At 33.6% G+C, this 15,111-nt stretch overlaps 1 protein-coding gene across 1 annotated transcript in view; it reads left to right on the top strand.

Moving 5' to 3' along the window:
- The window catches only part of LOC133201013 (zinc finger protein 431-like), a 35,178-nt gene that overhangs the window by 16,550 nt on the left and 3,517 nt on the right, over positions 1–15,111 (top strand). Inside the window, exon 9 of the mRNA XM_061336816.1 lies at positions 2,046–2,119. Coding sequence (XP_061192800.1) covers positions 2,046–2,119 — 74 coding nt within the window. The remainder of the gene's footprint in view (positions 1–2,045; positions 2,120–15,111) is intronic.

Consider the following 15,111-nt stretch of genomic DNA (forward strand, 5'->3'; position numbering starts at 1 on the left):
TCAATGAATTTATTGGTCAGCCATCTTGAATACCTTGATTATTAGATAATTCATACCATAAATATTCTTGATTTGTAAATATCAATTGTGTGTTAAAATACATGTAATACTAAGATAATTATAGCAATGATGATACTTTTTTACATTGCTCTTCAAAAGACTGGATTTTCTTCAAATACCAATTTAGCCTGACATTGAAATCTTAATAAATATGGCCCTGGCTTCAGTTGGTATTAAAGATACCAACTGCAGCATAATTAATTTTTACACTGGACTAAAGTTTGAATGATCATTAAGGAATAATATTTGAAAACTGCTGTGCTAGTAAAGTTTTATTTTAGCTAGTAAGGTATCATTAGCAATAGCTAAAATTTGCCCAATGGTTATAGTTAGTTTTAAATCCTGAAATACAGTGCACAGATTTCCAAAGTCATTGATGAATATCAAGGCACATTCAACAGGTTACAGACTTGTAGGTATTGAATTTTTTTGTTATCTTAACTGGAGAAAATGAATGTTACATGTTTCAGTTGACTTAAAAGAAAGTGCTACTTAAGATATAAGTAGCTGCAGAACTGTAGTGTGATGGTTTTATATTTTAGTCTCTGACTATAACGCTACAGATCCCGTAATGTAAAAAAGTGCAATTTATGGCTGAAGAAGATTTTCTGCGCTTTTTGGGGATGTATTTTGCCACTTTCCAGCATTTGTCAATCAACAACCTTTCATCCCCTAGTTCTAAACATATTCTATAACCAACCTGTATATTTTATCCACCTCCTAACTCTTTATAGTCATCTCTACAGACCAATAAACTCACTTGTTGTGAATTTTATGCCATCCAACAACAAATTCACAACAAGCAAGTTCATCTCTGAACAATGACCAACTACATGTCATTGAAAATTGAATGTCTATTTAATTGGTATTGTCAAAATGCAAATATAACATATATATGTTATTATCCCCTCGCGCAACTAGTTGCAGAGGGGATATAGCATCGCTACTGTGCGTATGTGTGTGTGTTATTGTGTTAGTGTGTCCGTTACAGGTTGTTGGCAAGATTTAAAGAGAACCTTTGCACTATCATTTCTTAGCCTTTACTTACTTAAGTAAGCATTGTAAAAGGACGAACCCTATTCATTTTCAAGTTAATCGGTGAAATAGTTCTTAAAATATCGTGTTTTTACTACCTTCAAACCCTGCAATTTTATGTACGAATTGACAATACTCACTTCTGGTAAATGTGACAGGTTAAAATTCGGGTCGTTTCGATAGAGCCCCTTCTGTAAGTTCTACTTTGTATTTGCGTATTTTCATATTATTGTGCGTATCTTGAGAAAGTTTGTATGAATTAAAGAATTAAAAGTGTCATATATGTCAATGAGTAACTGAAATAATTTGATGAACATCGCGGTTTCAATACCAAATTACCACACGTGTGTGTTTACAATAGGGCCCTTGGAATTTAATCTTGAGGGAAACGTAATTCTTGAAAGCTATAAATATAAAGTGTCACAAGTTGCATTGACATCTCAACACCGGTATATTGCCATTTTTTCGCTACAAAAAATATTACTTCCGTACGTATTTTCAGATTTGATGCATATTGCATGCTACTACAGGTGGGATTTACTCAGATTGGTAAATTAATGAAATTTAGAGCATATGTGATATGTTTCTGCTAGGAATAAGGGAAACTGCCCAATTATGTATGCTTGTTATAACCCTCCCCCCGTGATATCCACCTTGACTTTTGTTAAAATTCAATTAGTGTTGCAATACATTTTAATTTCTTTACCTTATTTTAAACTTTATATAGTAATACTGGGTACCCTTGATTACTAGGCCTAGATGATTGTATCTTGTTTAACGTCCCTCTTGAGAATTTTTCTCTCGTATTGAGACATTGCCATTACAGGTGAAGTTCCTGGCGAGAGGGGATGCTCCGCTTAGCGGTGCTCTTGTAAATGCATATTTCCTGAAATTTATGTAATGGCTAAAAATTTATGGAAGATTGAGTGTCTTTTCATGTTTGATTGTAGAAAAGAAACAGACAATTGGGAATTCTTACCCTGTAAATGAGAAAGAAGAAAATTGGCATCAGAAAAATATAAAGGTAAAAATTCTTTTAGCATATTTAGGGCCTTGCCAAAAGGTATATTAATTAATCAATGTGTCAATCTATTTGTGTCCTTGAGTTAAAACTTTAATGTGACACATTACTTAAACATTCAGTCTGTAGGTTCAGTATTCAGCTTAACTGAGCCAAAGGCTTAGGTGAGCTTTTCTGATCACATTTTGTCAGTCATCTGTCTGTCTGTCTATCTGAAAACCTTTTTTGTATTTTTGGCTTCTTCCCCAGAATCACGGGTTCAATCTCAAAACTTACCACAAAGCATCCTTGGGTAAAGGGGATTCAAGTTTGTGCAAATGAAGGGACAAAGAGCCACTCCTTCTTTCAAGGGGAGATAATTAAGAATTAGTGAAAATTTGATTGTTCTTTTAAAAATCTTTATCTCAAGAACCACTAGGCCAAAAAGTTGAAACTTATGTAAACCTTCATTACATAGCTTAAATTCAAGTTTGTTGTTATGACCCCTGGGGGTAGAATGGGGTCACATTGTGGGATCAAAATTTACATTTGAAAAATCTTTAAAAAAAAATCTTCTTCTCAAGGGGAGCAAAGCCATGATTAGTCATATTGATAAGAATCTTCAGATTGTGTAGATTCAAGTTTATTCTTATCATGACACCTGTGGGTAGGTTGGGGTCATAACAGGAATCAAAGTTTTACATAGGAATATATGTAGAAAAAATCTGCTAATGAAGAACAACAGGGCCATATTGACTTAGATGAGCGTTGTGGCCCATGGACATTTTGTTGGAGGAAGACTACTAATATCATTACTTGGTACTCAGGGCCAGAGCAGCAAGGGTTCTTTATCGTTCCAATGCCTGCCGTGACATGAGACCTCAGTTTTCCAAGTTAATCTATAACAATATTAATAGGAAAAGTCTTCTCAATAGCTAGGAAGTCAAATAATGATCTGGATGAATGGTTTATAAAGTGTGTTATTCTGTACTGTTTATTGATGCATTAATGAAATTGTGCAGGTCATGGGTTGTGGTTTAATAAATTATTAATAATTAGAAGCTCAGCTGAGCTTTCTCTGGCATCCTCTCTATCTGTCTTTTTGTCTGTCTGTCCATTTGTAAACTTTTCACTTTATGACCATTCTCACGAACCACTGGGTCAACTAAACCAGAGTAGAAACTCAGCACCCTTGGGTGACGTGAATTCTTGATTGAATAAATGAATGGTCAAGCCCTTATTCCAAGGAGAGATAATTAGGAAAAAGCAAAAATTGGAGGGGTCATTACTCATTAAAAGTTTTTCGTCTTTAGAACCTCTGGGCCTGAAAAGAGAGATAAAAGTAATATGAAAGCTTTCTGAAGTAGTACAGATTCTAAGTTATACAAATCTTGATCCTATGGGGAAGGATGAGGCCACGATAGATCAAAATATGTAGGAAAAAAATCTCCCTCTTAAGAATTACTGGACCATAAAAGATTAAATTTATTGAAAGCTTTCTAAGGTCATGGGGGTATTACATATATAAATTCTAAATTTTACAAATTTTTGCCCTGGGGATAAGGTGGAGCCGCAGTAGCTGATTAGAGTTTTACATTGTAATGTACGTTGTTGTATAACATCCTATTCGATAATTTTTCATTCATATAGATTGTAATATAAATAAAATCTGATTAATTTGTTTTCAAGAAAAAATGGACCAGAAAAGATGAAATGTGTGAAAACTTTCTGATGTAGATGTATTTTTACAAATCATGACTTCTCGGGGAGAGTAAAACCAATATACTTTTTCATTGAAATATATAGGAAAGAATCTTTAAAAATCTTCTCAACAATACTTAACTTTCTATATTTTTATACGCCCGTCTTAAGACGGGACGTATTATGTTATAGCCTTCATGTCCGTCCGTCCGTCCGTCCGTCTGTTAGCTTTTTCGTGTCCGGCTCATAACTTTAATACTATCAGACCTAGAATTATCAAACTTTGTCAGCTGATACGTCTTGGGTAGAAGGTGTGTCGCGCATTAAAAGTAGGTCACTCTGACCTTTAATTAAGATGCTATAGCCAAATATGGAAAAATCCTGTCCGGCTCATAACTAGAAAACTATTAGACTTAGAATCATCAAACTTGGCCAATTTATGCATCTTAGGTAGAAGGTGTGTCGCGACCTATTTCAAGGTCACTGTGACCTTTAATTTAGTGAAACTTTTTTAAAAAACTGTGTCCCTATACTATTAATTTACACAATCCCCAAAAATGTAAGAATGTTGCAGTATCCTTATTAAAAAAAAATGTTAAACAGGGTTCGACACTAACGTTAGTCTCAGACTAATACATTTTTATTCGGACTAATAAAATCTGTGGCTAATTAGTCCGAACGGACCAATAAAAATTCCTGGAAAACAATATGAATAATTTACCAACGTCCGATTCTCCAGAACTTTTACTGGAAAACCCCGCATTTATTTTTAGCTTTCTAGCTTCTTGGCGGTAGTTAGACAATTTCGAGTCAGCGCTTAATTTTTCGACTGATTGATATGAAGTAAAACGTTTTAGCGATCATAATTTATATGACACAGAAAAGAAAGATGTCAGACATTTTTGATGTTTGTTTGTTGTTTAACGCCCCTCTCGAGAATTTTTCACTCATATGGAGATGCCACCACTTGCCGGTGGAGAGCTGCATATTTTGTCCTATACTCGGCACTTATGGCCATTGAGCAGTGAGGGATCTTTTTCATGCCAGCACCTACTGCGATAGGGGACCCGGTTTATACGGTCTCATACGAAGGACCGGTTTTTTTTTATGTAATGCAAGAGAAAAAGAACGACATCGGGAATGCGATTGTACTCGTTGATCACGAGATTTCAACGAATCCGTGCTGGGGAATAAACCCTTTCACGTAAATGCTTTGTTTATTTAATAAAAGTATTTAAAAAACGTATATTGAAATGTTTATTTTTAAATTAATGTTACAAAACATTGATGTTTCCTTTTATTGACGGACTCATAAAATCGCGTGCGGACTAGTAAAAGTAAGGAAGCACTAGTCCGGCCGGACTAAAGCCTAAAAAAGTTAGTGTTGAACCCTGTTAAATCAAGAAAATACATGTACTTATATTTTTTCATTTTATACTTTACAGCAATCTATAACAAATGTAATGTTATAAGAGAAATTCCACCTCTCCCATGGGTGTAATCATCAAGCACTGGTCAAGGAGAATTTTGATAACAGAAAATTACATGTCAAATTAGAGAGAAATTAATGAGTTTAGTTTGAGGAACTAACTGGTAGAGCATCTCTGATCAAGCAGGTGTTATCTATATCTCCTGGGAATTGGGAAAAGGAATCAGCATTGATTAAAGGAATAAATGAATCTATTTGGCTAGCCTTTAACTTTTACAATGAATTTGGTGAAAAGTAATTAAAATTAACTTGATATTGTATAATAAACTAATTTGATATTGTATAATATAATGAAAACTAATTATACCAAGGGGGGGGGGGGGGTGTATTGGAATCAGCATATCAGTTTGTCAATATGAACTGCAGCTTAAAACCAGTCTGACATTAAATCTAAAAAAAAAAATCAAGTATTTTTTTTTTAAATGTTTTTAAAATGGTAGATGGATCATACAAATCTAAGAGTCATGCAGTAACCTTATTAAAAATATTGCATCAAGATTACACAAGTTTTTGTTTCTTTTTTTTATAAATCTTTGTAACAAATTTAAAAAAAAATCTCTGTTTTCAACAGAATGACATAAATATGCATTTTTATTACAATATAGACTATTAAAGCAGATAGTGCAGATCCATTCATCCCTTGGGAGTACTGAATAGACATGCATCCAGTTAAAGATTACAATTAATGAGTTCAATGTATAGGAAGGCTAGCTGTCTCAATCATTTCTGTTAGCTAGAGCATCTCTGATCAAGCAGCTCTTATCTGTATCCTTTGGGAATTAGACAGAAAAACTGCTTGTCAGTTTATAGCGTATGTTATTTGATGGCCAGCCTTTTATTTTCAAAATTAATTTGGTATAGATTAAATTGTTATGACTATTTTGATATTGTTTAATACCGGTATTATATTTTTATTTAATTTTTTGAAAATATCAAATAAATATGAAAGATGGGGGGGGGGGGGGAGGGGGAGGGAGCTGCAGATGGGCATTTGTCAAGGTCTAACACAACCAGTTGAGAAATTTATTATAATTAGTGCCTGCACTACAGGATATGTATAAACATGAAATATTATAAGGAATGGAAAAATCATGGAAATATTTGACATGATTTTCTTGCACCCTAAACTGTTTAATTTATGATAATTGAACAATATTTGATGAACGTATCATGCTGTGGCGGGGCACTTTATTTAAATATCAGATCCCCCAGAAGTAGGGTCGGGCCACAATAGGGGATTATAGTACATGGGAAAATATTTTTAAAAAAATTTCAAGATCCTTTGGACCAGAATAGATAAAACTTATGTGAAAGCTATCTGGGGTAGTATAAAATCTGAAATATGCAAACCATGGCCCCTGGTGTTGGGTTGGGTAATAAAGGGGATCTAAATTTTACATTGAACTATACAGGAATAATCTTTTTTCTTGAGAACAAATTGACTAGACAAGATGAAACTTGTGCCAAATTTATATATTCTCCTAATTGTTCAAATAATGCCCCCCCCCCCCCCCATTTGTAGGATGGGACCAGAATAGGGGATCTAAATTTTTTCATTGAAATGCAGTATGTAGGGAGAAATTATTTGATTTTTTTTAACTTTTTAAGAACAACTGAACGAGAAAAGATGTAACCCATATAGAAAAAAATTTTTAAATGTTCTGAAAAACCTCAATTGAAACAATCCCAAATTTTATGGATTTTTTTTTAATTATGCACCTAGGGTAAGAGTTAGCTAAAAAAAGGACCGAATTTTAATTAAAACATTAGTATGATATCATTTTTTTCTTTTTATACTTTTATTCTTGAAAGGCCCAAGACAGTTCAATAATTTACTTGTAACAGTTCAATAATATTATAACTCTGTTCATTATTGAAAAATAATGGACAGTATTTAATAACTTATTGGACTGCTATGTTACAATGCAAAATGTAATAACAACGCAAATTGTATTAAACTGAGATTATTTCATTTTCGTTATTACATTTTGTGTCGAAAGCAACTTTTTAGGATTATTACATTTTACGTTATTACATTTTACATTGAGATTTACACAGAATGTAATATTGTACTCTTTAATTATTACATTTTGCGTTATTTAATTTTTGCGTTAAGGGCAACGCAAAATTTAATAGAAACTGTAACAATACAAAACATTAAATTTTTTACGTATTGTGTTCAACACAAAACATCATAAAATTGATCTTAACATAGCTTTAATATTATAAAATATGAATAGGTATTATGCCGAAGTGGATGAATCGGATAGAAGAATGGCATACTTTTAAAGTCTTTTATATAATTTTCCTTTGTTTATGCATAAATAAAGCTCATAGAATTTTGATTTTTTGTTTCTTAGTAAATTTTTGCATTGCATGTTCCTAACATAATAATTGTATATCACTGAATACAAAGATTTAAAATCGGTTGAATTTAATCAAATATTTAAATGGCGAATAAAAATACTAGTTATACAAATATACGTAAACACAAGACCTGGACATGTCCTTTTGCATTTCTAAAAATAAAAATTTATAAAAATTGTCATGTCTGAAAGCCAGGCAATCGGCACATGTATATTTGATCCCTTTTAAATGGAACTTGCATTATTTAGTAGATCAGGAAACGGCTAATAATAAAGCAATATATAATTATTCGTTTGAAAATTATTCTCAACCAATTGACCAATAAAGTGGGTTTATACTTTTTGCATTCTTGCATTTTGCTTAATATCTATGCAAAATATATTAAAAATATAACAATAATAAAAAAAAAAAATCTTATTACATTTTGTGTAATTAGATTTTGCATTGACATGAATGCAAAATGTAATATTTCTAAAAGTTTCTTAGAACATTTTGCTTGATTGCATTCTGCGTTGATTTCGAGGCAAAATGTAATAGCGCAAAATGTAACAATACTGGTTTATTACATTTTGCCTGATTACATTTCGCATTGTAACACTGCTATGTTAGTGGATTAAAAACGCAATAAAGACACAAATAAATACTTTTAGGCAATGAATCCAACATATTTCACAATGTAATGAAATATATATTTCAAGTCACAGAAACAAAAACCAAAACTTTGTAATTGTTCCAATAAATAATGAAATATATCCATGAGCATCACTGAAGAGACATTATTTGTCGAAATGCGCATCTGGTGCATCAAAATTGGTACCGTATATGATTTACATCCATATATTCCAAATTTCAATGAATGTCAAAACATAAATTGAGAGAAATGTCTCTTAATTCTATTGGTATGTAATATGTAACAACAACAACCTTGGGATATCACTTCTCCCTTTTAATGCTTTCCTGGCAAGATTCAATCGCACCTCCTTTCTCACTTGTACTCTGAATAATTTTACTCATTTCTGAAGGAGCTCATCATTTCTTCCATTATATGAATGCAAGGGCATTAGGTCAGTAGTCTTCGCCGATTCTTTTGTGACTTCAACGACAAAAAAGCCAATAATTTTGTGATTTCTTTATCACCAACATTGTGTTGTCAGTAAGCATGAAAACATCAACGTTGGTTACTGTGTAAATTCTCTCTGTCACTGTCCATTTTCATTTCTGCTCCATTTTCTGCGATAGACCTCTTCTAAAACATCCAAATAATGTTGATTTTATTACGGAAATAATTCGACGTACCCTTTGTTTTTCTGCACCCTTGAATAGCCTTGACCAGAAGTTGAGAAATATTTTTAAAAAGTCTATTTAATTCAAAATTTATTATCTTACCAAGCCTAAGCTTAAAATCCAAATTATCACTTGAGAATGATCTGTATTATTCTAGATGGCTCATCATGCATATCGGAATTTTTTTTTTTTTTTCTTTTTTTTTTGCTTGAAGAATATGCTTTCTCCCTCAGAAGAAGACATGCTTTAAAGATTCACAATCACAAGAGAATGGTGTTCGATTCCCATGCTTTGTGGTTAAATATTTTTAACTCAGTTATTTTAAAATAGCACTAACCTGTAACTGTCCATTAAGTTAACAATTACCATGAATATAAGTTTCTTTTTATATAAACAACCTTTACCTGAGACAGTCATTAAGTACAAGATAATACAATAAATGAGAAACAGTTCTAAAAGAGTACACTATGAACACAATAGAGTATATGTTTTAAGTAGGTTAAAGGCCTCAAACTGTCCATTCTGTGAGAAGAAAGAACTATTATTGGACCTAACAGACCACCAGCAGACCTTTCTTCTCACAGAACGGACAGTTTTTGGCCCATTATCTTTATGTAATGCATTTATTCAGATTAAGCATTTCTTCTCCATTACTATAATGCAGGGGTGTTAAGGAAACACTCAGATTCTCTCAATGATACAATATGATCTCATAGTAGGCGAGATGACCTCAACTTTAGAACTTAAGTTTTCTTAATATTGGTATTTAGAGATGTAACTTAACTCCTTAAAATGAATGGAAACATGCAAATATAAACAAATATGAAATATATTTATTTTGCTAAGCTACATTTGTCTTTTGGATTCGACTTTTGAAGATGAAGTCATGTAAATATCTTGTTGTATTAAAAACTTTTAATTTGTCAAAAAATTGTCATTTTTCATCAAAATTTAGCATTTTTTAGGCCATGAAAAATGTTTGTTGGTTGCCATGGTAACTATTGACCATAGCAACCATTTCATTATGAATTTTAGTTTCATACATTAATATAGGAATGTGTGCCAAGTTTCATAAAAATCTAAGACATAGCGTGCCACACTCCCTATATAAAAGTTTAAATGCTTACAGAGAATGGCTATTAACATTTCATTTCTATACTTAGGCATATATATTTCATATATTTCATTTTCAGTGTTTTCCGAGATATGAATTGAATGTGTCCTTAACATACCCGCGAAGCCGTGAACTTAACATTGAAATTGAAGTATCCCCTTGTTGTGTGGATTTGGGAACCTCTAGTTAAAATGGGCCTGTAATATGGGTTCAATTTTTCATTGGAATATAAAAATCTTCTCAGAAATCTAATGTAGAACAGCACAGTTATGCATCATAACCCATGGGTCTTTTGTTTTACAACTAAAAACTGCATTCCTTAGGTAAAGACACAATTTTTGGCCCTTAGGAAAGTATGATTTTCATATTTACTGAGACTTTTTAACACACAGATCTACTATAAGATACATTGACCAATAAACCCAAATGTCAATCAAAATATTTTGACTATTTTGATTCATGTAATTGAAAAGATACTCATTTGATTGAGAGTTTTGTTTGAAGTTCTTTTCCCTCATAATGTTTTCGTTAAGCTTAGAATTGATCTGTTCTTGTAGACTTTTGTATGGATTTGTGTGAAAGTTTGTACACTCATTATTCACCATATATAGAAGTGTGGTATTTTCATCCTGATTGGATATTTTTCTCTTCATTTTACAGGAGTTTTTTTTAGGTCACCTGAGTCATTTAAAAATTAGTGAAAAATTAATGGCATCTTTTAAAAATCTTCTTCTCCAGAACCACTGGGCCAAGAGAGATGAAACTTACGTGCAAACATCCTCAGGTAGTGTAGATTCAATTTTGTTCAAATCATGACCCTTGGGGTTAGGGTGGGGCCCCAATCGACGATCAAAGTTTTACATAGGAAAATCTTTAAAAATATTCCTCTCCAGAACCACTGGGCCAAGAAAGATGAAACTTGTGTGCAAACATCCTCAGATAGTGTAAATTCAAATTTGTTCAAATCATGACCCCCTGAGGTAGGGCTGGGCCATATTGAATGATCAAATTTTTACATGGGAATACATTGGAAAAATCTTCTCCTCCAGAACCACTGGGCCAAGAAAGATGTAACTTATATGGAAACATCTTAAGGTAGTGTAGATTAAAGTTTGGTTAAATCATGACCCCCAGGGTTAGGGTGGGGCCACAATGGACAAAGTTTTACATAGGAATACATAGGAAAATCTTTAAAAATCTTACTCTCAAGAACCACAGGGCCAAGAAAGATGAAACTTGTGAGCAAACATCCTCAGTTAGTGAAGATTCAAGTTTGTTCAAATCATGACCCCCTGGGGTAGGGCGGGGCCACAATGAATGATCAAAATTTTACATGGGAATTCTTTGGAAACATCTTCTCCTCATGAGCTACTGGGCCAAAAAAGATGTAACTTATGTGGAAACATCTTCAGGTAGTGTAGATTTCTTGTTTTTTTTTTAAATCATGATCCCCGGGGGTAGGGTGGGGCCACAATGGACAAAGAAAATTTTACATTGGAATGGCTAGGAAAAATCTTGTAAAAATTCTTTTCTCAAAAACAGCAAAGCCATGATTGGTTATATTTACAAGGAAGCATCCTCAGATATAGTAAAGATTCAAGTCTGTTCAAATCATGACTCTGGGGATAGAGTGGGGCCTCAATGGACGATCAAAGATTTACACATGAATACATATGAAAAATCTTTAACAATCTTCTTCTCAAGAATAGCAAAGCCGTGATTTGTCTTATTTATATGGAAGCATCTTTGGGTAATGTTAATTCAAATTTGTTCAAATCTTGACCCCCTGGGGTAGGGAGGGGGCACAACAGGTGATCAAAGTTTTAGTTAGGAATATATAGGAAAGATCATTTAAAAATCATCTCAAAAACAACAAAACCATGATAAGTCATTTTAATATAAATTAATATTTGTTGTAGCGTGTCATTTGATTGGATAAAAATTAATTATACCCCTGCTCTGAAGGAGAGGGGGGTATACTGTTTTACCCTTGTGTGTCTGTCTGTCTGTCTGTCTAGCTGTCTGTCTGTCCGTAACAAATTTTGGTCGCAGTTTTCTCAGCAACTACTCATTGCAGATGCTTGAAATTTTAGCACAATCTTTGTTTAGGCATGCCATATGGTGGGATTCATTTTTGTACGAATTCGATGTCAACTTCCTGTTTATCCGTGCGTCTGTCTGTACCATACACAACAAATTTTGGTCGTAGTTTTCTCAGTAACTACTGATTGCAGATGCTTGAAATTTTAGCACAATCTTTGTTTAGGCATGCCATATGGTGGGATTCATTTTTGTACTAATCTGATGTCAACTTCCTGTTTATCCGTGCGGCTAACCGTACCATACATAACAAATTTTGGTCATAGTTTTCTCAGCAACTACTCATCGCAGATGCTTGAAATTTTAACACACTCTTTGTTTAGGCATGCCACATGGTGGGATTCATCATTTTTGTACAAATCTGATGTCAACTTCCTGTTTATTCGTGTGTCTGTCCGTATCATACATAACAAGTTTTGGTCATAGTTTTCTCAGCAACTACTCATCGCAGATGCTTGAAATTTTAGCACAATCTTTGTTTAGGCATGCCATATGGTGGGATTCATTTTTGTATGAATCTGATGTAAACTTCCTGTTAATCCGTGCGTCTGTCCGTACCATACATAACAAATTTTGGTTGTAGTTTTCTCAGCACGCAGGTGAGTTAAGGCTAGGTATAGGCATTTCTATGCAAATAAACTAATTAAAATGCCTAAGGACTCTATCTATTATACAGAGAAAGTTAAAACTTATTGTCTAATACATACTTGGTACACACGACATGAGATAGCCAGTACACATTATGACGTCATTTTATGACGTCATTGTTCTTTACTACACAAGATTATAATGGACATCAACAAAAATGCTTCAGCGCAAGGGCATGCTCTTTTTTATTTAACTGAAACAAGGTATATTTAGAAGCAAAAAATTCCAAAGATTGCTGAAATTGCTGCACAAATATCAACAGCTCAGTTGTATAATTTCTATTTGTAAAGTTTTAAGGTGAATCAGGGTAAAAATATACAGTCCGGTACAAGTTTCCTCAAGTTCCGATCAAATGAGAAAATGCCTAGGATTTGTGCAGCAGTATTATTAATCTATAGAATATTCTTCTTAGCATTGTACAATTTTTATGTAAAATTAAATTGGGTAATCGCTTACGCCAAAGCTGTTTTGTTGATGTGTTTTATTACCTCCAGTAGGTAAGAACAATGACGTCATAATATGACGTCATAATATGTACTGGCTATAACACATCGTGGGTACTAAGTATGCATCAGAAAATAAATCAAAACTTTTTCTGAGTAATAACTGTACCTCTTATGCATTTTTATGAGCTCATTTGCATAGAAACACCTATACCTAGCCTTAACTCACATGTGCAACTACTCATCGCAGAAGCTTGAAATTTTAGCACAAGCTTTGTTTAGGCATGCCATATGGTGGGATTCATTTTTATACAAATCTGATGTCAACTTCCTGTTTATCCGTGAGTATGTCCGTACCACACATAACCAATTTTGGCCGTAGTTTTCTCAGCAACTACTCATCGCAGATGCTGGAAATTTAAGCACAATCTTGTTTAGGCATGCCATATAATGGGATTAATTTTGGTACAAATCCAATGTCAACCTCCTGTTTATCCCTGCACCTGTCCGTACAATACATAACAAATTTTGGTCGCAGTTTTCTCAGCAACTACTCATCGCAGGTGCTTGAAATCTTAACACAATGTTTGTTTAGGCATGCCATATGTTGGGATTCATTTTTTACTAATCCATTGTCAATTTCCTTATTATCACTGTGTTTGTCCATAACTGAACTTGTGTATTCACATCAGAGCGGGGGTATTATTAGTGAGCATTGGCTCACAGACTTCTTGTTTATATTGTGTAACCTGAGTTTGTTTTTGCAGCTTTCGATTTATACTCTATGGATCCTCTGTGGATTATTGTTTTATGCTCAGGTGATCGTTAAGGCCCTTGGGCCTCTTGTTTTCATTTTTAGCTCTACTGGTCAGAGACCAGAAGAGCTTATGCGATAGTAAGGTGTCCGTCGTCCGTCCGTCCGTCTGTCTGTCTGTCTGTCTGTCTGTCCGTCTGTCTGTAAACAATTTTTCAAAACGCTACTCCTCCTACAGTTTTGGTCCGATTTCAATATAACTTGGCACACAAGTAGACTACACTAAGATACATAATTTAGTGCATCGGTTTCTGATTTCCATGGACGGTGTTGCCATGGTTACTAAAAATAGAAATTTCTGTGAAATTCCTTTAAAACGCTACTCCTACAGTTTTGATCCGATTTCAATATAACTTGGCACACAAGTAGACTACACTAAGATACATAATTTAGTGCATCGGTTTTTGATTTTTATGGTGTTGCCATGGTTACTAAAAATAGAAATTTCTGTGAAACTCCTTTAAAACGCTACTCCTCCTACAGTTTTGATCCGATTTCAGTATAACTTGGCACACAAGTAGACTACACTAAGATACATAATTTAGTGCATCGGTTTTTGATTTTGATGGACGGTGTTGCCATGGTTACTAAAAATAGAAATTTCTGTGAAATTCCTTTAAAACGCTACTCCTCCTACAGTTTTGATCCGATTTCAATATAACTTGGCACACAAGTAGACTACACTAAGATACATAATTTAGTGCATCGGTTTTTGATTTTGATGGACGGTGTTGCCATGGTTACTAAAAATAGAAATTTCTGTGAAATTCCTTTAAAACGCTACTTCTCCTACAGTTTTTGTCCAATTTCAATATAACTTGGCTTACAAGTAGACAACACTAAGATACATAATTTAGTGCATAGGTTTTTGATTTCCATGGACGGTGTTGCCATGGTTACTAAAAATAGAAATTTCTGTGTAATTCCTTTAAAACGCTACTCCTCCTACAGTTTTGGTCCGATTTCAATATAACTTGGCACACAGGTAGACTACACTAAGATACATAATTTAGTGCATCGGTTTTTGATTTCGATGGACGGTGTTGCCATGGTTAC

Source organism: Saccostrea echinata, unplaced genomic scaffold (genome assembly GCF_033153115.1).
Source record: "Saccostrea echinata isolate AGI-Se365-2 ecotype Australia unplaced genomic scaffold, CSIRO_AGI_Sech_v1 ptg000042l, whole genome shotgun sequence".
In the NCBI taxonomy this organism is placed as follows: Eukaryota; Metazoa; Mollusca; class Bivalvia; order Ostreida; family Ostreidae; genus Saccostrea; species Saccostrea echinata.